Below are 23,068 nucleotides of genomic sequence, written 5' to 3'. Positions count from 1 at the left end.
CACAGTATTCCAGCTGCGGCCTCACCAATGCCCTGTACAGGTGCATCAAGACATCCCTGCTTTTATATTCTATCCCCTTCGCAATATAGGCCAACATCCCATTTGCCTTCTTGATCACCTGTTGTACCTGCAGACTGGGCTTTTGCGTCTCATGCACAAGGACCCCCAGGTCCCTTTGCACGGTAGCATGTTTTAATTTGTTTCCATTGAGATAGTAATCCCATTTGTTATTATTTCCTCCAAAGTGTATAACCTCGCATTTATCAACGTTATACTCCATTTGCCATATCCTCGCCCACTCACTCAGCCTGTCCAAATCTCTCTGCAGATCTTCTCCGTCCTCCACACGATTCACTTTTCCACTTATCTTTGTGTCGTCTGCAAACTTCGTTACCCTACACTCCGTCCCCTCCTCCAGATCATCTATATAAATGGTAAATAGTTGCGGCCCGAGTACCGATCCCTGCGGCACGCCACTAGTTACCTTCCTCCAACCGGAAAAACACCCATTTATTCCGACTCTTTGCTTCCTGTCGGATAGCCAGTCCCCAATCCACTTTAACACACTACCCCCAACTCCGTGTGCCCTAATCTTCTTCAGTAGCCTTTTATGGGGCACCTTATCAAACGCCTTTTGGAAATCCAAAAACACCGCATCCACCGGTTCTCCTCCATCAACCGCCCTAGTCACATCTTCATAAAAATCCAACATGTTCGTCAAGCACGACTTTCCCCTCATGAATCCATGCTGCGTCTGATTGATCGTCTATCCAGATGCCCTGCTATCTCCTCTTTAATAATGGATTCCAGCATTTTCCCTACTACAGACGTTAAGCTGACCGGCCTATAGTTACCCGCCTTTTGTCTCCTTCCTTTTTTAAACAGCGGCGTAACATTAGCCGTTTTCCAATCAACCGGCACTACCCCAGAATGCAACGAGTTTTGATAAATAATCACTAACGCATCCACTATTACCTCTGACATTTCTTTCAATACCCTGGGATGCATTCCATCCGGACCCGGGGACTTGTCCACCTTCAATCCCATTAGTCTACCCAGCACTGCCTCTCTGGTTACATTAATTGTATTAAGTATTTCTCCTGCTGCCAACCCTCTATCGTTAATATTTGGCAAACTATTTGTGTCCTCCACCGTGAAGACCGACACAAAAAACTTATTTAAAGACTCAGCCATATCCTCATTTCCCACTATTAACTCCCCCCTCTCGTCCTCCAAGGGTCCAACATTCACTCTAGCCACTCTATTCCTTTTTATATATTTATAAAAACTTTTACTATCATTTTTTATATTAATTGCTAGCCTAGCTTCATAGTCTATCCTTCCTTTCTTTATCGCTTTCTTAGTCTCTCTTTGTTGTTTCTTAAATTTTTCCCAATCACTTGTTTCTCCACTATTTTTGGCCACTCTGTACGCAGCTGTTTTTATTTTAATACTCTCCTTTATTTCCTTCGTTATCCACGGCTGGTTCTCCCTTTTCTTACAATCCTTGTTTTTTGCTGGAATATATTTTTGCTGAGAACTGAAAAGGATCTCCTTAAAAATCCTCCACTGTTCCTCAGCTATCCTACCTGCCAGCCTGCTCTCCCAGTCTACCTTAGCCAATTCATCCCTCATCCTATCATATTTCCCTCTGTTCAAACAGAGGACACTGGTTTGGGACCAAACTTTCTCCTCTTCCATCTGAATCAGAAATTCGACCATATTGTGGTCACTAGACCCAAGAGGGTCCTTCACAATAAGATCCTTAATTCTACCTACCTCGTTACACAATACCAGATCCAAAATAGCTCGTTCCCTCGTCGGTTCCGTAACATGCTGTTCAAGGAAACTATCCCGACAGCATTCTAAGAACTCTTCCTCCATTCCACCCTTACCGACTTGAGTCTGGCAGTCAATGTGCATGTTGAGTCCAGTGCTACTTGGAGTTTACCGTCAATTCAACAACTATTGGGTTACAAGTCCCTCACAGTTCTGATCACAAATTTATGATAAAATAATTCAAATAATGCATGAGAACGCTTCTTACCGAACTACCGACCACTGTTTGTTGATTGATCAGACCCCCTTTTTACACATTCAGGAATCTCAGCCACTGAACACCAGCCGGTCCTGGAATAAGTTTAATTCTAACTCATTCTGAGTAAATATTCTCACCAGGTCCTCTTTTGGAGCCCTGCTAAGCAGCTTTAATGGTTCATGATTGCAGAAACTGAGCAGTCACAGGAACGTGGTCAAGATAGTCCAATCCCATAATGCCTCACATTTAATCTGCAGTCCTTCAGTTATAACAGAATATGTGGCTGTCTGTAGCTGCCTCGGCCACGATCAGCGCCAACACTGCCTTCCTGAACTGCTACAATGCCGAAGGTGGAAGTACATCCACAGTGCTGTTAGGGAAGGATTTCCAGCTACACATTCCACACTTCCTCTAGACTGTGGGTGGATGTGAGATTGATACATTTCATTCAACTGCACCCAAGCTGAGTTATTCAAATCCCTTTATTGTACGTGACAACATATTCATGATTTCTTCAAAACAGAAATTAAACATTCCCATTTGATTTCAGGTATTAACATATTCTGTTGGTTTGTTCTTTATTGTCGATGTCAGGCTGGGGTTGTTCCCCTTGGAGCAAAGGAGGTTGAGGGGAGATTTGATAAAGGTGGACGAGATTCTGACAGGTTTAGATAAGGTGGACAAAGAAAAGCTGTTCCCATTAGCTGATGGGAGAAGGACGAGGGGGGACACAGATTTATGGTTTTGGGTCAGAGATGCAGGGGGCAGGGGGGCGCAGATGTGAGGAAGAATATTTTGATGCAGTGAATGGTAATGACCTGGAACTCGCTGCCTACGAGGGTGGAGGAAGTGGAGACAATAAACAAGAACAAAGGAAATTGGATGGGCATTGGGAGGTTTCAAACAGAAATACTGACTAAATATCTCTGAACTTCCTCACACCCTGTCACTCTGTGATCCTTGTGAAATTTAAAACAAGGTATTCGCAACAAGACTCAAAGAGCATCACCCCACTGGAGGCAGTTGTGAGACCGGCCAGTCCAGCAGAAAGAAACCCTCCGACCCTCCCCATTGACTAACTGTGAGAATGAACAAAATGCAGTCCTGGATGTAACTGAGAGCAGAAACAATAACAGCAGAATCCCACCCCCTGGAATCACTCATGAACTTTTTGGTGTCTCAGCAGATTAGATAATTGACTGAATCCCTTCCCACACTGAGAGCAGGTGAATGGTCTCTGCCCAGTGTGAATGTGCTGGTGTATCTGCAGGTCAGATAACTGACTGAATCCCTTCCCACACGGAGAGCAGGTGAACGGTCTCTCCCCAGTGTGAACTCGCTGGTGTCTCTGCAGGTTAGATAATTGACTGAACCCCTCCCCACACTGAGAGCAGGTGAATGGCCTCTCCCCAGTGTGAACTCGCTGGTGTCTCCGCAGGGTGGATAAATGAGTGAATCCCTTCCCACACTGAGAGCAGGTGAACGGCCTCTCCCCAGTGTGAACTCGCTGGTGTCTCCGCAGGGTGGATGAATCAGTGAATCCCTTCCCACACTGAGAGCAGGTGAACGGTCTCTCCCCAGTGTGAACACGCAGGTGCATCTGCAGGTCAGATAATCAACTGAACCCCTTCCCACACTGAGGGCAGGTGAATGGCCTCTCCCCAGTGTGAACTCGCTGGTGTGTCTGCAGGGTGGATAACCGAGTGAATCCCTTCCCACACTGAGAGCAGGTGAATGGTCTCTCCCCAGTGTGAACACGCTGGTGCGTCTGCAGGTTAGATAATTGACTGAACCCCTTCTCACACTGAGAGCATGTGAACGGCCTCTCCCCAGTGTGAACTCGCTGATGTGCCTGCAGGCTGGATAACTGACAGAATCCCTTCTCACACTGAGAGCAGGTGAACGGTTTCTCCCCAGTATGAATTCGCTGGTGTGTCTGCAGGACGGATAACTGAGTGAATCCCTTCCCACACTGAGAGCAGCTAAAGGGCCTCTCCCCAGTGTGAACTCGCTGGTGTGTCTGCAGTTGGGATAATCGAGTGAATCCCTCCCCACACTGAGAGCAAGTAAATGGTCTCTCCCCAGTGTGTACTCGCTGGTGTGTCTGCAGGCTGGATAAATGACTGAATCCCTCCCCACACTGAGAGCACATGAATGGTCTCTCCCCAGTGTGGCTGCGCCGATGAGCTTCCAGCTCTGATGGGGCTCTGTATCCCTTCCCACAGTCCGCACATTTCCACGGTTTCTCCATGGTGCAGGTGTCCTTTCCTCTCTTCAGTTGAAGACTCGTCCACACACAGAACAGTCTCCCCCCACTGTGAATGGTGTGATATTTATTCAGGCTGTGTAACTGGTTCAAGCTCAGTGCACTGGAACACACTCACTCCAGTGTGGCAGTGTGTTGGCACTTTTCCAGTCACACTGATGTTTGAAATCTTTTCAAGTCATCAGGCCGGACAACCATTTCTCCTCGATTCAAAGGCCGATGATATTCAGGTCCCAAGGAATGTGACTCTGTCAGATCTAGATGTGACGTTGGAGATTTCGGCCTGTGATTCCTCTTTCAGTATCCTGTAAAACAAGTTTACAGAGATCATCAGTGTCAGTGCAGGATGGAAATTCAGAACACGCAATTCTAGTTTCTGTGGAACATTCTTTCCTCTCTCCAGACTCGAAACATTGGCTCTATTCTCTCTCTATCTGGGGGATAGCGTGGGAAATGATGCTGCGGTAGATCAGCCAATTCTCAATGAATGGTTGCAGCAGTTCGATGGGCTGAATGGCCAACTGCAGCTCCTGTTTCTTATGATGTGTGTGTGGTGGACAGGAAGCAGTGAGCATGGATCTGTCAATCAGCCTCAATCAGCACCTTCAGGAGAATTGGGAGGGTGAATATTAGATACAGCAGAGTGAGAATGGAGGGAGAGTGTGTGGGATGGAGATTCACAGCTTTTGGAGAATGAGAGGAAAGAATACACTGACCCACACAGGCTCCTGGTTAAACAACTCAATTTAAAACATTGCATCTTTTTTTGCAAATCCTTCCATGACATTATCGTTCCCTGTTTCCAGCCACACAGATGTTTGAATCTTTTTCTACAGACACACTTACAATCAGGTTCTGATGAATGGAGTGACTCTGTCAGGTTTTGATCTGATGTCTGGTTTGAGTTTCCCTTCAAATTTTGTCATCAAATTTCCTGTAAAAAAAGATCATCACTGTCAGTCAAGAATAGAAATTAAGCGAGAAACATTTCTCTTGGGTTGAGTTTTCTGTGTGTAAATCCTCCCCTTCTCACTCCCTGTAAAAGGAGTTTCCAAAGTCCATCCCTGTCAGTCCCGGAGAGAAATTCACAACTTTCTCTCCTCCTGCTGACAGGGAGCAGCGCGCATGCGCACTATTGCCCATCGCCCCGGGAAAGATGGCCTCCGTTCACTCGGGGCCTCCAAATCAGGCATCTGCGGTCGCGGCCCCGAATTGTACGAACGCGACACCGAGCAGTTATTATTCGGGTTTTCCTGTCTCCTCTGGGTGCTTATGAAGCCTCTCCACCCACCCCGCCGCCTCCATTACCCTCCAGAGTAAGCCGTTTCCCTGGAAACCCGGAGCCGATATAACCCCCTTGCTGCTCCTGCAGCAGCAACATACATTGCGCATGCGCAAAATCTGTTGAGCGGCTGGATCATATTCTGAATTACTGTGAATGCTGGGTAAGATAGCCACCATTGAAGTATGTTATTGCATTTTTAAAAATCATGTTTTGTGATTCACTTACGACTGAAGCCAAAGCACCAAGGTATAAAATGGTGCAGTGGTTAGCACTGCTGCTTCACAGCTCCAGGGTCCCGGGTTCGATTCCCGGCTTGGGTCACTGTCTGTGTGGAGTTTGCACATTCTCCTCGTGTCTGCGTGAGTTTCCTCCGGGTGCTCCGGTTTCCTCCCACAGTCCAAAGATGTGCCGGTTAGGTTGATTGGCCAGGTTAAAAATTGCCCCTTAGAATCCTGGGATGCGTAGGTTGGAGGGATTAGTGGGTAAATATGTGGGGATAGGGCCTGGGTGGGATTGTGGTCAGTGCAGACTCGATGGGCCGAATGGCCTCCTTCTGCACTGTGGAGTTTCTATGATTTCTATAATGAAAATAACTAATATAGCAGCTAGCTCCGTCCTGAGTTTAATTAATGTAAGAAGTCTCACAACACCAGGTTAAAGTCCAACAGGTTTATTTGGTAGTAAATAAACCTGTTGGACTTTAACCTGGTGATGTGAGACTTCTTACGGTGCTTACCCCAGTCCAACGCCGGCATCTCCACATCTGAGTTTAATTGATAGCAGAACTAACATCTACACCTGAAGATGAACTCCTTGGAGTGTCAGCTGGTGTAACGAACTGATTGATTTACCATCCACCCCCTCTCCACACACACACACACACACGGACTTGACAATAAGAATGAACTCATGATTGATCAAATCCTTTGAACTTTTAAATATGTTAACAGAACGGGAAATTGAATAAATCCATTTGCACACATAACATATCTGAATGGTCTCTTTCTGGCGTGGCTGTGCTGTAAATAGGATAACTGACCACTTACATTCCAGGACTGACATTCTGCCCTGTTTCCAAGACCAATATTGAGAGGTGGTACAGTGGTTAGCACTGCTGTCTCACAGCACCAGGGACCTGGGTTCTATTCCCAGCTTGGGTCACGATCTGTGTGGAGTTTGCACGTTCTCCCTGTGTCTGCGTGGGTTTCCTCTGGGTGCTCTGGTTTCCTCCCACAGTCCAAAGATATGCGGGTTAAGTGGATTGGCCATGCTAAAAATTGTCAAGGGGACTAGCTAGGGTTAATGCATGGGGTTATGGGGATAGGGCGTGGGTGGGATTGTGGTCGGTCCAGACTCGATGGGCTGAATGGCCTTCTTCTGCACTGTAGGATTTTTGTTCCTTGAAAAGGTACAAAATCGACTGCATAACTGCAAATAGTTTTATTTCCAAAACTGTATGAGAATTCCCACCTGACTCTTCATGTTATTGAGTCAAAGAAACTTTGTTAATTTAAAAAATGTCCATGAATACTGCAGAGGCTTCTGCAACTCTTCCGATGTTGTTTTTTGTTAACTCAGATTTTTCATAAAGAGAATTGAGCAATCATTTGAAAGGAGAAATAATGCATGTTTTTATGAAGGGGAATGGCCCTTGTACAACTGTTTGAAAATAAGCTAGCACAGACATGATGTGTCTGTGGGTAGAGATGTGTATTGTCTCCAGACAGGACAGCCACATCTCTTTAACCTGTGCTTAATGCTCCTTCCACCCACATTGTCTGTATCTTTAAGACCTGGTTGGCTGTAGGGATTCACATTCTAATCAGTATTCTGTAACTTGATTTTGTGTCTCTGTGCCCTGTTTGAGAGCACATTTCCACTCCATCTGATGAAGGAGCAGCGCTCCGAAAGCAAATGGTATTTGCTACCAAATAAACCTGTTGGACTTTAATCTGGTGTTGTTAAAACTCTTACTGGGTTCAGTTCTCCAGCTCCTGTCTGCAGACTGACAATAAAACCAATGGACCTCATTGGTGGTGTTGGGGCCTCCAGCGGGTGTTTGTGAATCCTCCCCGCCCACCTCCCAGGGTTTCCTTCCTTCCCAGAGATCAGAGTCCTCATTGATTTGAGGCCAAAGTGTAACCTCTTATTTATTGTCCCCCTCCCCCATCCTCTGATGTGAACCATCCTCCAGTGGCTGAGCCAGGATGGGGCCGTTAACCTGGGCCTGTTCCCGGGAGGGAGGGAGGGAGAAGCCCCGCAGCTGCAAACCAGGGAGCTGACAATGATTCTGAAGGGTTTGCGGATCCACAAAGTGTTTCCAAATCCTCCCAGCCACCGCCTAACGCTGACTCCGCTTCTCCGGGACAAACAAGCGCCAAGGACAGCAATGACACTGCGCATGCTCCACATCACAATGCCCGGGGAATGATTGACGGCAGCTCCGGACCAATAGGAAGAGGGGGCGGGGTGGAGGACCGAGCGGGAGCGGCTGGTCCTCCAACCAATCGGAGTGAATGAGGGGCGGGACCTGAAGCATGCGCAGTGCGGGTAATGGCGGCGGACGGACGGTTTCAACTTGGAAGCGAGAACAGTACGAGGTAGAGAGCGGCGTGCGGGGAATGATAAATGTGGCGGGTGGGTGGAAAGGCTTTGTAAACATGTTGTTCAAACCCAAACCCCGGAAATGAACTTCCCGGTCCCCCCCCTTTGTACCAAATGGAGCGGCAGCTTGTAGTGTTAGACCCGGGCTGACTGCCGCCATTGAGGCTGCATGTGGGAGGCCGGCATGGATTGTGATTGGAGAGGGAAGCCCTGACGTCACAATGGAATGGGTGAGAGTGTGAGGTCACAATGGAATGGGTGGGAGTGTGATGTCACAATGGAATGGGTGAGGGTGTGACGTCACAATGGAATGGGTGAGAGTGTGAGGTCACAATGGAATGGGTGAGGGTTCCAGATGAGCTGAGACTGGGCTGGAGTCGGGCGATGGCACTGACATGTGGCCCGGTGGCACAGTGGTTAGTGCAGCTGCCTAACAGCGCCAGGGACCCAGGTTCAATTCCAGCCTCGGGTCGCTGTCTGTGCAGAGTTTCTACATTCTCCCCGTGTCTGTGTGGGTTTCCTCCGGGTGTTCCGGTTTCCTTCCACAGTCCAAAGATGTGCCGGTTAGACAGATTGGCCACGATAAATTGTCACTTGGTATCAGGGGGATTAACAGGTAAATATGTGGATAGGGCCTGGATGGGATTGTTGTCGGTGCAGGCTCGATGGGCTGAATGGCCTCCTTCTACACTGTATTTTATTGTTCATTATTGTTAATTAATTACTATTAATGCATCTATGAATGAAGGTGGTCTTGATGATGATGTGGACATGTGGCTGGAAGCTCATCTTGGGATGAACTATTTCACCCTGGTTGTGAACAGCCGGGTTCAGCCTCAGACAGTTGCCAGGAGGAGAGATAAAGTTGTTGGCGAGGGAGTGGAGTTTGTAGTGGGGACTGAACACAATGGGTTCAGTCTTTCCAGTATTTAAATGAAATAAATTTCTATTCTTTCAGTACTGGATGTCAGACAAGTCAGGATGGTGTGAGAGTTGGAGAGGAACTTGGAGCTGATGGTGTTCACAGGGTTTGGAAATTCTGTCAAAGTTCCTGTTGAGTTGTAGATGTATAAAATCTCTCTCCTCACCTCCGGCCTCTCCTACTTCTCTCTGTTTCCACTCAGTGGGAGGTGCCGGCGTTGGACTGGGGTAAGCACAGTAAGACGTCTCACAACACCAGGTTAAAATCCAACAGGTTTATTTGGTAGCATAAGCCACAGGCTTTCAGAGCACTGCCCCTTCATCAGGTGAGTGGGAGTTCTGTTCACAAACAGGGCATATAAAGACACAAACTCAATTTACAAGATAATGGTTGGAATGTGAGCCTTTACAGGTATTCAAGTCTTAAAGGTACAGACAATGTGAGTGGAGAGAGGGTTAAGCACAGGTTAAAGAGATGTGTATTGTCTCCAGCCAGGACAGTTAGTGAGATTTTGCAAGTCCAGGCAAGTCATGGGGGATACAGATAGTGTGACGTGAACCCAAGGTCCCTGTTGAGGCCGTCCTCATGTGTGATTGACAGATCCATGCTCACTGCTTCCTGCCCTGGACGCAGAGAGCTGAAAATTTCCATGCAGGCTGCCAGACAGATATATGTCGACATTTTTGGAGGAACAATGTGTGGAATATACAGACCAAATTCACTTCGTTCCCTTCAGTTGCTGCAAGTCCCCAATTTCCCCCAGAATGAGAAAAGAAATGGAAAGGGGGAAACATTGATTACCTCCCAGATGTTGCCCTCTTTTTAGGTCAAACCAAATAAACAAACTCCGATTAAATCAGGACAAAAGAGGAGGAAGTTTCACTCTGAAGCTCATTGGACAATTTCCGCATTGTGACATCACAATGGAGTCCTGCCTGATTCAGCCAATAGGAATCACTCCGCTCCGCGGCGACGTCTCCGGGTTCCAGTGCTCAGGCCCGGGCGCGCGGACCTGGGAGCCCCGCCCCCACCCATTGTTCCCCTCCCCCTACACCACATCGAGCCAAGCTTTCCAGGCAACCGGCTGACAGCTTCGGCCAGAGCGAGAAGCCGCTCCGTGATCTTCCCCTCCCCCCGGCATGTGCGGGGGAGAGGGGAAGCTGCGCATGTGCAGGGGAGAACCCACCCTCTGATCTTCATGCTGAGGTGTTGACCAATGGGAAGAGTTGGAGGACCGGAAGGACTCTGGTCTTCCAGCCAAGCAGAACGTGGGCTTTGTGTGAATGAAGATTGATCTTCAGACAGACTCCAACTTCCCAAAAAAAAAGACCCTAGTAATCACATTCTCATTTGATGTTTTTAAGTTTCCTTTGTACTTTGATTTTTGTTCGGGCTGTTCCCCCTCCTTTTGGGGAGCTGCCCCTTTTACTTTGTCCTGACTTAACTTGAGTTTGTTTATTTGGTTTGACCTTAAAAGAGGCCAATATCTGTGAGTAAAACACTTTCTTTTCAACCCCCTTTCCATTTCTTCTCTCATTCTGGGGGAAATTGGGGACTTGCAGCAACTGAAGGGAAAGGAAGTGAATCCAGGGAGGCTGCAGACTCTGGAAAGGTTGGTCCAGGTTTCTCTCTCTCTTAAACCAGAAAATGATCCATTTCTGCCCACTGTCTGCTGTTAGCCAATCTTCTATCCACGCCAATATGTTATCCCCGCAGCATGAATTTTTATTTGCTGCAATAACCTTTCATGTGGCACCTCATCAAATGTCTTCTGGAAATCTAAGTACAGAGCATCCACCGGTTTCCCTTTATCCAATTCCCGATGGGGAATTTTAGAAAATTGAACAACACATCAACTATCTCACTCTGTTAAGACCCGAGAATGAAGCCCAGCAGGACCCGAGGACTCATCAGCCCACAGCTCCAACAGTTTGCTGAGGACCACTTCCCTGGGAATTGTGCTTTTTCAGAGTTCATCCCACACTTCTGTTTTCTGATTTCCAGCTGTTTCTGAGTTTTAACTGTATCCTCTATTGTGAACACCGAGGCAAAATACTTGTTCAATTCATCTCCCAGCTCCTTATTTTTCATTATCAATTCCTGGACTCACTCTCTATTAGACAGTTAAGAAATGAGGTGGAGCAAGTGACTGAAGTGTCAGTCAGGGCGCACTATTGGGAGCACCAATAGTTTCAAAATAGTTCTGGAAAAAGATAGGACAGGTCCACAGGTCAGGGCCCTAAACTGGAGCAGGGCCACTTTTGTGGGCATTAGGCAGGATCGAGCAGATGTCGATTAGGTGAGTTTGTTTGAAGGGAAAGGAATGACTGGCAAATGGGAAGTTTTAAAAGTGTGATATCAAGAATCCAGGGGCAGTATATTCCTGTTAAGATGCAGGGAAAGAATGGTAAATTTAGGGATCTCTGGCAGACAAGGGACATTGAGGCTCTGGTCAGGTAAAAGAAGGAAGCATACATTGGGTTTAGGCAATTGGGGACAAGTGAATCACTCTGACTATAAAAAGTGTAAGAAAATACTGAAGAGGGAAATCAGGAGGACAAAAAGAGGGTATGATATGGATCTGGCAGGTAAGATTAAAGAAAATTCCAAGAGGTTCTGTAGCTATATTAAGAGTAAAAGGGTGGCTAGAGAGAGAATAGATCCCCTTAAAAATCAGTATGGCCATCTGTGTGTGGAGCCACAGGAGATGGGTGAGATTTGTAATGAATACTTCTCCTCTGTGTTTACTGCAGAGAGCACCATGGGTGCTAAAGAAATAAGGGAAACAAGTGGTGATGTCTTGGGCACACGCATGATACTTGGGAGGAGGTATCTGCAGCCTTATAAAAACAAATTACTGCGGATGCTGGAATCTGAAACCAAGAGAGAAAATGCTGGAAAATCTCAGCAGGTCTGGCAGCATCTGTAAGGAGAGAAAAGAGCTGATGTTTCTTGTCTAGACGACCCTTTGTCAAAGCTCTGAAACATCAGTTCTTTTCTCTCCATACAGATGCTGCCAGACCTGCTGAGAATGGGGAGAGAGTGTGTGGGATGGAGATTTCCAGCTTTTGGGGAATGAGAGAGGAAAGAATGTTCCATAGAAATTGTCTGTTCTGAATTTCTATCCTGTACTGACACTGATGACTTTTGGAAACTCATTTTACAGGATATTGAAAGAGGAATCACAGGCCGAAATCTCAAACGTCACGTCTAGACGTGACAGAATCGTGTTCCTTGGGACCTCAATATCATCGGACTTTGAATCCAGAAGGAGAAATGATTGTCCAGTCTGTCGATTTGAAAGGATTTGAAATGTCAGTGTGAGTGAAAAAGCATCAACACTCTGCCACACTTGAGTGAGAGTGTTCCAATGCACTGACTAAAGAGCTTTAACCAGTTACACAGTCTGAATAAATATCACACCATTCACAGCGGGGAGAGACTGTAATCTTGTTCTGTGTGTGGACGAAGTTTCAACTAATTGTCCACCCTAGAGAGAGGTAAGGACACCTGCACCATGGAGAAACCATGGGAATGTGTGGACTGTGGGAAGGGATACAGCTACCCATCCCTGCTGGAAGCTCATCGGCGCAGCCACACTGGGGAGAGGCTGTTCATCTGCTCTCAGTGTGAGAAGGGATTTAATCAGTTATCCAACTTACGGGCACACCAGCGAGTTCACACTGGGGAGAGGCCATTCACCTGCTCACAGTGTGGGAAGGGATTCACTCAGTCATCCAGCCTGCGGACACACCAGCGAGTTCACACTGGGGAGAGGCCGTTCACCTGCTCTCAGTGTGGGAAGGGATTCACTCAGTTATCTGACCTGCAGACACACCAGCGAGTTCACACTGGAGAGAAACCATTCACCTGCTCTCAGTGTGGGGAGGGATTCACTCAGTCATCCGAGCTGCTGAGACACCAGCGAGTCCACACTGGGGAGAGGCCATTCACCTGCTCCCAGTGTGGGAAGGGATTCACTCGGTCATCCCACCTGCAGACACACCAGCGAGTTCACACTGGGGAGAAACCATTCACCTGTTCTCAGTGTGGGAAGGGATTCGCTCAGTCAACCAATCTGCGGGCACACCAGCGAGTTCACACTGGGGAGAGGCCATTCACCTGCTCTCAGTGTGGGAAGGGATTCGCTCAATCAACCAACCTGCGGGCACACCAGCGAGTTCACACTGGGGAGAGGCCGTTCACCTGCTCTCAGTGTGGGAAGGGTTTCAGAGTTTCGTCCCGGCTGCTGAAACACCAACAGGTTCACGAGTGATGACAGTGGTTGGATTCTGCTGTTATTGTTTCTGCTCTCAGTTGCATCCAGGACTGCATTTTGTTCATTCTCACAGTTGGTCAATGGGAAGGGTCAGAGGGTTTCTTTGTGCTTGACTGGCCGGTCTCTGCCTCCAGTGGGCTGATGCTCTTTGAGTCTTTTTGCGAATACCTGGTTTCAAATGTCACAAGGATCACAGAGTGACAGGGTGTTAGGAAGTTTAGAGATATTTAGTCAGAAGAAAACAGAGGTTGGCAGTGCAAAGGTACATTTCTGAATGGAGGGCTGTGACAAGTGACATTCCTCAGGGATCAGTGCTGGGACTTTTGCTGTTTGTAATATATATAAATGATTTGGAGGAAAATGTAACTGGTTTGATTGGTAAGTTTGTGGATGACACAAAGGTTGGTGGAATTGCGCATAGCGATGGGGACCGGCAGAGGATACAGCAGGATATAGATCAGTTGGAGACTTGGGCGGGGAGATGGCAGATGAAGTTTAATCCGGACAAATGTGAGGTAATGCATTTTGGAAGGTCTAATACAGATGGGAAATATACAGTAAATGGCAGAACCCTTAAGAGTATTCATAGGCAGAGGGATCCAGGTGTACAGGTACACAGGTCATTGAAAGTGGCAATGCAGGTGGAGAAGATAGTCAAGAAGGCATACGGCATGCTTGCCTTCATCGGCCGGGGCATTGAGTTTAAAAATTGGCAAGTCATGTTGCAGCTTTATAGAACCTTAGTTAAACCGCACTTGGAATCTAGTGTTCAATTCTGGTCACCACACTCCCAGAAGGATGTGGAGGCTTTGGGGAGGGTACGGAAAATATTTATCAGGATGTTGCCTGGTGTGGAGGGCATTAGCTATGAGGAGAGGTTGGAGAAACTTGGTTTGTTCTCACTGGAACGACGGAGGTTGAGGAGGGCGACCTGATAGAAGTCTACAAGATTATGACAGGTTGGACAGAGTGGTTACTCAGAAGCTTTTTCCCAGGGTGGAAGAGTCAGTTACGAGGGGGCATAGGTTTAAGGTGCGAGGGGCAAGGTTTAAAGGAGATGTACAAGGCAGGTTTTTTACACAGAGGGTGGTGGGTGCCTGGAACTCGTTGCCGGGGAAGGTAGTGGAAGCAGATACGATAGTGACGTTAAGATGTGTCTTGACAAATATATGGATAGCATAGGAATAGAGGGATATGGTCCCCGGAAAGGTAGGGGGTTTTAGTTCAGACGGGCAGCATGGTTGCTACAGGCTTGGAGGGCCAAAGGGCTTGTTTCTGTGCTGTAATTTCATAGAGAATAGAATAGAATCCCTACAGTACAGAAGGAGGCCATTCAGCCCATCGAGTCTGTACTGACCACAATCCCACCCAGGCCCTACTCCCGCAACCTCACACATTTACCCTGCTAATCCCCCTGACACTAGGATCAGTTTAGTATGGCCAATCAACCTAACCTGCACATCTTTGGACATTTATTGGTGAAACTAACAATGCAATAACACGAAGGGCCGATAGTTAACAGTGCTATAAAACAGGTGGATGTGATCATCAACAGAGCCCAATTCCCTAAACCTTTCTCATATAGACTTTCACCCGTGCCCTCCTGGCGACCCCACAACATCTCCATCTCCCGTGGTCCAGCGCCACATCAACACGTCCCCCCAGGATGCACATCAGAACTGGAGGCAGCCAGCTGCACTCCGCACCCATTTGCCTGTGATGCCCCTGGCAGGCGTCTGCTGGAGAGCTGGGACCTAGAGGGGTCCAGCCGTCTTCCTGGTGATATGGATGTATCCTTGCCTTGCCGTCCACCCTGCTGCTCTTGAGATGCACCGGTGTCAGGAATGGGGGAGTCGGAAAGCCCTGCATCCCATCGGCCGGAATCCCCCGGGTGGAAGGCCCCAGCACCGTCCCCAGGTCCCCCTCCTCCCTCGAGGCGCCAATAGACCCCTGGGTCACTCCGTGGGACGGTGAAGCTGACTAGGGGGAGGGAGTGGTGATTGGGAAATTCTGCAGGGGTGGTGATTGAGGAGAGGGTTATGGGGGTGGAGCTCTGCAGGAGTCCTGATGGGGGGAGGGAGCTGGTGATCGGGGAAACTCTGCAGGGGTGGTGATTGAGGAGAGGGTTAGTGGGGGGAGCTCTGCAGGAGTCCTGATGGGGGAGGGAGCTGGTTGTCGGAGAAACTCTGCAGGGGTGGCGATCGGGGAGGGAGCGAGAGGGGGAACTCTGCAGGGGTGGTGATTGAGGAGAGGGTTAGTGGGGGGAGCTCTGCAGGAGTCCTGATGGGGGAGGGAGCTGGTGATCGGGGGAAACTCTGCAGGGGTGGCGATTGGGGAGGGGGCGAGAGGGGGAACTCTGCAGGGATGCTGACTGCGGGGAGGGGTTGGTGATTCGGGGGAAACGCTACAGATGAGATGGGCGGGGCGATTTCTGTGGGGAGGGGGGGATGTCCACTGAAGCTGGAAACTGGGAGGATGGAGCGCATGCACAATGACACCCCTCCAGATCAGCAGCTGGCTTCCCCAGCAAGTTTAGGTTCCTCCCCTTCCTCCTGCAGTGAGGATTATATTGTGACTGTTTTTGACTAAGTGCCACAAGATTGCTTTTTTTTAATTTGCCCAAGAAACGAGTTTGAAACTTTTCTCACTCATTCAGCACCTCAAATTTTTTTCATGAAATTCCACCCGATGTCTTTTGGTTCTAAACCAATGGAAACAGACATGCATTTTATCAAAACCTCTCAAAAGTTTGAATATCTCTATTAAATCTTTCCTTCACCTTTCCTGCTCTATAGAGTGCAATTCCAGCTTCTCTAATCTCTCCATATGGATTATCCATCCTGAGGTCCCTACTATCACAGATGCCCATCTTCAGCCAATTCGATTCACTTCAAGGGATATCAATAAACAGCTGAAGGCGATGGATAAGGAAAAATCCAAACTGGCCAACTGCCCTCCAATGTCTCTCGTCTCGATCATCAGCAAAATGATGGAAGATGTTGTTGCCAACGGTGCGATCAAGCAGCATTTCTACAGCAATAACCTGCTCACTGATGCTCATTTTGGGTTCCACCGAGGACCACTCACCTCCTGCCTCATTTACAGCCTTTGTCCAAACATGGACAAAAGAGTGATGTTGGAGTGATTGCCATTGACATCAAGGCAGCGTTTGACTGTGCGTGGCATCAAGCAACCCGATTAACATTGAAGTCAATGGGAATCAGGGGGAAACTCTCCACCGGCGAGAGCCACATCCCGCACAGAGGAGGATGATCGCGGTTGTTGGAGGCCAATCATCTCAGCCCTAGGGTAGTGTCCGAGGCCCATCCATCCTCAGTTGCTCCACCAATGACCCTCCCCCATCATAAAGTCGAAAGCGGAGCTGTTCATTGATAATTGCAGTACATTGGCTGAGAATGATACCAGGGATGAGGATTTTGTTTTATTCTTTCAGGGGATGTGAATGTGGCTGGCAAGGCCAACATTCATTGTGCATCACTAATTGCCCTTGTGAAGAAAGTGAGCCACTTTCTTGAATCGCTGCAATCCATCTGGTGTAGGTATACCCACAACGCTGTTAGGGAGTTCCAGGAATTTGATGCAGTGACAGAGAAGGAATGGTGATTGATTTTCAAGTCAGAATGGTGTGTGATGTGGAGTACAATTTGCAGATGGTGGCATTCCCAAACGCTGGCTGCACTTGTTTTTCAAGTGGTCGAAGTTAGGGTTTGGAACATGCTGTGAAAACAGCCTTGGTGATTTCTTGCAGTGCATCTAATATGTGGGATACACTGCCACCATTGTGGGCTAATGGTGGAGAGTGAATGTTTAAGGTGGTATTTGAGATGCTGATCAGGCGAGCTACTTTGTCCTGGATAGGATCTACAAAATTGTTGCAGATACACTCATCCAGGTAGGGAATATTCCCCCTTACTCCTGATTTATACCTTGTGAATCATGGCAAGCCTTTGGGGAGTCATTAAGTGAGGAACCTGCCACAAAACTCCCAACCTCTGATCTGCTCTTGTAACCTCAGTATTTAAATGACTGGTCAATGGTAACCCCAAAGTTATTGCTGGTGGGGCATTCACTGATGGTAATGCCATTGAATATCAAGGGAAGATGGTTAGATTTTCTTGTTGGAAATAGATATTTCCTGATAATTATGTGGTGTCAATATGAATTGACAACCTGAATATTGTCCTGGTCCTGCGCTGCATGCGGGCAGCTTCAGTATTCAGAGTTGTGAATGGTAATATACACTGCAATCATCAGTGAACATTCCCGTTTCCCACCCTATGGTGGGGAGATGGTAATTAATGAAGCCGCTGAAAATGATTAGGCCCAGGAGACATGAGGAACAACAAAATATATTTATATAGCACCTTAAAGTAATAAAACATCCAGGGAGCATTGTAAAATAAAGTTCGTGGTGGGAGATACAGGAAGGATATCAGAGGTAGGTTCTTCACGCAGAGAGTGGTTGGGGTGTGGAATGGACTGCCTGCAGTGATCGTGGAGTCAGACACTTTAGGAACATTTAAGCGGTTATTGGAAAGGCACATGGAGCACACCAGGATGATAGGGAGTGGGATAGCTTGATCTTGGTTTCAGATAAAGCTCGGCACAACATTGTGGGCCGAAGGGCCTGTTCTGTGCTGTACTGTTCTATGTTCTATGTTCTAAAGTATGATATTGAGCCACAAAGAAGATATTAGGTTAGATGACCAAAAGTTTGGTCAAAGTGGTCGATTTTAAGGGGTGTGTTAAAGGAGTAAAGCGAGGTGGAGAGTTGGAGACGTGTAGGGATGGTATTCCAGAGGTTGGAGCCTAAGCAACTGAAGGTAGAGCTTGCAATGGTGAAGCAAGGTCAGGGACAAACTAAAGACCAGAATTAGAGCAGTGTAGTATATTGAGGGTTGTGGGGCTTATAGGAGATTATAGATATTGGGACAGGCAAGGTCATGGAGTGATTTGAAACCAAGGATGAGAATTTTAATATTAAGTTGTTGCTTTACTGGGTGGATCATCGTGCACAAGGGTGATAGTGGAATAACACAATGTGAGTTTAAACATGGCCAGCAGAGTTTTAGATGAACCCTGCAGTGACCCTTGCAGTGATGACTGACCTCCAACAACCACAGCCATCCTCGTCTGTGCCTGGTATATCCCCAACCGGTGGAGAGCCACAGTCAGAGCATCCAAAAGATCACTAATGGGTGTGACTGCTATGGTGTGTCAGCAGCTTGGGTGAACAAGTGAATCCTTTCCCACACACTGAGCAGGTGAATGGTCTCAGTTTGGAAACGAAGGGAAAATAACATTTCAGGCAGAAGCTTCCAATCTGGTAGTTTTTATGAGAAATCGCTGAAAGTGAGTGGGAATTATCAGGGTCTCTTCCCCAGTGTGAATTCCCTAATGTTCCAGTAGGTTGTTTGGTCATCAGGTGAGAAGGAGCAGCGCGCTGAAAGCTCGTGATTCGAAATAAACCTGTTGGACTTTAACTAGGTGTTGTGAGACGTCTTACTGGGCCCATCCCAGTCCAACACCGGCATCTCCACATCATATGCACCAACACCAAACATATCAATGTTGTTACGATCCTCATGGTCACCTTATAATAAACAAATTCCCACAAATCCCAATGGAATAAACAAAGACAATGTTTCATTTAAAAAAAATTTTACTTTAAAAATTAATCTAAAATTAACATCACTGAATCATGCATTAAGAAACAGTATTTGAATAGACAGGATAAATTAAACTTTAAAACGCTCAGACAATAAAAACAGGTTCCACAAAATCACAAACATTCCCCCCTCAGTATATTTGGCTCTAATTCCAGTTCCAGAGTCCACAACTCTCTGTATTTCCCAGGGGGGGAAAGAAAGTGTTTTGCTCACAGATGTTGTCCAGAGGAGGAGGTTTGAGTCTGTGTGTGAAGTTTGAGTCTGTGGTGAAGTTTGAGTCTGTGTGTGAAGTTTGAGTCTGTGGTGAAGTTTGAGTCTGTGTGTGAAGTTTGAGTCTGTGGTGAAGTTTGAGTCTGTGTGTGAAGTTTGAGTCTGTGTGTGAAGTTTGAGTCTGTGGTGAAGTTTGAGTCTGTGTGTGAAGTTTGAGTCTGTGGTGAAGTTTGAGTCTGTGTGTGAAGTTTGAGTCTGTGGTGAAGTTTGAATCTGTGTGTGAAGTTTGAGTCTGTGGTGAAGTTTGAGTCTGTGTGTGAAGTTTGAGTCTGTGGTGAAGTTGCAGTCTGTGTGTGAAGTTTGAGTCTGTGTGTGAAGTTTGAGTCTGTGTGTGAAGTTTGAGTCTGTGGTGAAGTTTGAATCTGTGGTGAAGCTACAAACAGAAGCTGTTCTGTTTCAAATCAAACTGCGGGACTTGGAAGAAAATGATGGGAAGAGATTTTGCAAAGTCCCCTCCCCCACTCCCTCAGCTGGCAGCCCAGCGCGCAGGCGCAGAGAGCGCTGCTGAGTTGAGCTGTCCGGAGCAGGCGCAGAGAGCGCTGCTGAGCCGAGCTGTCCGGAGCAGGCGCAGAGAGCGCTGCTGAGCCGAGCTGTCCGGAGCAGGCGCAGTGCGGCTGCCGCCAGTGGTCGCTCTCGATCTCTTTTTGGAGCCGCAGCCGCCGTAGAGAGAGGGGGGCGGGGGAGATCACCGAGCGGCTTCTCGCTCTGGCCGGAGCCGCCAGCCGGTTGCCTGGAAACCTTGGCTGGAGGAGGTGCAGGAGGAGGGGAATGGGTGGGGGCGGGGCTCCCGTGTCCGCGCGCCCGGGCCTGCGCACTGAAACCACAGGACGTCACCGCGGAGCAGACTTATTCTTATTGGCTAATTCACGCGAGGTTCCATTGTGACGTCACAATGCGGAAGTTGGCCAATGAGGTTCAGAGTGAAACTTACTGTTCCCCCTCCTTTTGGGGAGCTGCCCCCTTTACTTTGGCCTGACTTAATCTGAGTTTGTTTATTTGGTTTGACCTAAAAAGAGGGCAACATCTGGGAGGAAATCAATGTTTCTCCCTTTCCATTTCCTTTCTCATTCTGGGGGAAACTGGGGACTTGCAGCAACTGATGGGAAAGGAAGTGAATCCAGGGAGACTGCAGACTCTGAAAACGTTATAGACGAACATCGGAATTAGGAGCAAGACTCGGCCCAGGTATCTTTTTCTTTCTCTCACAAGACATTGACATCCTTTAGCTCCCTCACTTTGACATGTTTATATATCTGGCTAATAGGATGGCCTCTTACCCAATGTTCATAATTCAAGGGGGAGTTTTCTCAGGAGAGGGCTAACATTTTAATGAACAGTAAATTTGTATGGGAGAGAGATGTGTTTAATGTAGTTACATGGTATATACTATGTTATTTACGATTCCCTATTTCTTGTCTTAAAATATATAGCAGTATATCAACATTATCTATTTTCAGTGATGGAAACGTTACAACATAGAATAGGCAACTCAGATCCATGCCAACTCTCTGTGGAGCAATTCAGTCAGTCCCATTCCCTCTCTATATCCCCATTCCCCTGTGTTTCACATCACAATGGAATGGATGAGAGTTCCAAAGGAGCTGAGACTGGAGTAGAGTTGACCAATGGCACTGAGGTGGAAATAGGCGGTCTTGATGATGATGTGGCAATGTGGCTGGAAGCTCAACTTGGGGTGAAATATTTTACCATGGTTGTGAACAGTTTGCTTCAGCCTCAGACAGTTGCCAGGAAGAGGGAGAGAGTTGCTGGCGAGGGAGTGGAGTTTGTAGTGGGGACTGAAGACAATGGGTTCAGTCTTCCCAATGTTTATATGAAAGAAATTTCTGTTCTTTTAGTACTGGACGTCAGACAAGTCAGGGTGGTGTGTGAGTTGGAGGGGAACTTGAAGGTGATGGTGTTCCCATCTAGTTGCTACCCTGGTCCTTCTAGGTGGGTGGAGGTTGAGGGTTTGGGAAACTTTCTGTCAAAGTTCTAATTGAGTTGTCAATGTACAAAATCCCTCTCCTTCACCCTGACCTCTCCTACTTCTCTCTGTCTTCTCTCTCTGTGTCCAGAGTCTTGTGTCCAGACCGTGTGGCAGATTTCCTGCCCTGAAGGATATCAGTGAACCCGCTGGGTTTTTATGACAATCCAGCAGTTTTCATGATCACTTTTTCCGAGTGCCAGCCCCACAAATGACCAGATTCATTCAGCTCAATTTCACAAACTGCCTTTGTGTTTTTGTGGGTTCTCTCTCACTTCCTTTTTTCTGTTTTAAATCAATTTCACAGGGTTTAGAAGAGGAGGATTTGCAGTTGGGAAACTGAAACCAAATATATCAAAACCTGATGGAGTTAGCCAATTTATTGTAACCTGAATATCATTGTGTTTTGAACATGGAAGGAAATAGCACCGTTCACAGTGAAGAGAAACTGTACACGTGTTCTGTGTGTGGACAAGACTTTAACCAATCATCCAGCCTTTCGGAACATAATTGCAGTCGCAACAGGGAGAAGCTGTGGAAATGTGGGGACTGTGGGAAGGGATTCGATTACCCTTCCCAGCTGGAGATTCATTGGCGCAGTCACAGTGGGGAGAGACCATTCACCTGCTCCCAGTGTGGGAGGGGATTCACTCAGTCAAACAGCTTACATATACACCAGAGAACTCACACTGAAGAGAGACCATTCAACTGCTCCCAGTGTGGGAAAGGATTTAGTGCCTCATCCCATCTGCTGAAACATCAGCGAATCCACACTGGGGAAAGGCCGTTCACCTGGTCCCAGTGTGGGAAGGGATTCACTCAGTCTTCCAACCTCGCATTACACCAGCGAATTCACACTGGGGAGAGGCCATTCACTTGCTCCCAGTGTGGGAAGAGATTTGCTCAGTCAGCCACCCTCTTCACACACCAGTGGATTCACACTGATGAGACCTTTTAAATGTCCAGACTGTGGGAAATGCTTTAAAAATTCTGTAAATCTGCATTACCATCAACGTGTTCACACTGATGAGAAACCATTCAGGTGCTCTCACTGTGGGACTGGGTTCAAGCAATCATCTCAACTCACTGTACACCAGCGCACTCACACTGGGGAGAGACCGTTCACCTGCTCCCAATGTGGGAATGGATTTGCTCACTCATCCACTCTGCTGACACACCAGCGAATTCACACCGGGGAGAAGCCATTCACTTGTTCCAAGTGTGGAAAGGGATTCAGTCAGTCATCCAATCTGCTGAGACACCAGCGAGTTCACAAGTAACTGTTGTGATTGGATTTTGTTGTTTTCGTGTTCAGACTGAACCATGTACCTTTGGGTCTGTTTCTGCTGAATTGTAAAGTGACTCCAGCTCTGTTATAGGTGTTGATATAATTGGTCTTAGAAGGGGTGGATTTGGGGTCAGGAAACTTGCACAAAACATCAGATCAGGATTGGATGGAATTGCACAATGTATCGTAACCTGAACAGCAGAGAATTTTGAACATGGAAGGAAATAGCACCGTTTTAATTATCTAAAAGTCGCGAGATTTGAGGAAGATTCCAGTAGATTGCAAAGTAGCAAATGTAACTCCTTTATTCAAAAAAGGAGGGAGGCAAAAAGGAAACTAAAGGCCACTTAATCTAAAACCTGATGTAGGGAAAATATTAAAGCTTTATTAAAGATATCATGAGAATGAGAAAAATTCAGACATAAGGAGTCAGCACGGTTTG

At 47.3% G+C, this 23,068-nt stretch overlaps 2 protein-coding genes across 2 annotated transcripts; one reads left to right on the top strand and one right to left on the bottom strand.

Moving 5' to 3' along the window:
• Positions 1-2,503: 2,503 nt before the first annotated feature.
• Positions 2,504-5,696, bottom strand: LOC144480831 (uncharacterized). The gene is made up of 3 exons (XM_078200453.1): positions 5,613-5,696; positions 5,151-5,238; positions 2,504-4,609 (listed from the first exon to the last, which is right to left on the bottom strand). Exon 3 carries the CDS (start codon positions 4,287-4,289, stop codon positions 3,654-3,656), a length of 636 nt encoding a protein of 211 aa, XP_078056579.1. The 5' UTR covers positions 4,290-4,609; positions 5,151-5,238; positions 5,613-5,696; the 3' UTR covers positions 2,504-3,653.
• A 6,936-nt stretch (positions 5,697-12,632) lies between these two features.
• LOC144480916 (uncharacterized) lies at positions 12,633-22,296 on the top strand. Its single transcript, XM_078200541.1, has 2 exons — positions 12,633-13,379; positions 21,736-22,296. The coding sequence occupies exons 1-2, from the start codon at positions 12,633-12,635 to the stop codon at positions 22,294-22,296; spliced, it is 1,308 nt and encodes a 435-aa protein (XP_078056667.1).
• The last annotated feature ends 772 nt before the right edge of the window (positions 22,297-23,068 follow it).

Source organism: Mustelus asterias, chromosome 30 (assembly GCF_964213995.1).
Source record: "Mustelus asterias chromosome 30, sMusAst1.hap1.1, whole genome shotgun sequence".
Taxonomy (NCBI): Eukaryota; Metazoa; Chordata; class Chondrichthyes; order Carcharhiniformes; family Triakidae; genus Mustelus; species Mustelus asterias.
The sequence above is the reverse complement of the archived record's forward strand: the minus strand, read 5'-3'. Positions and strand labels throughout refer to the sequence as shown.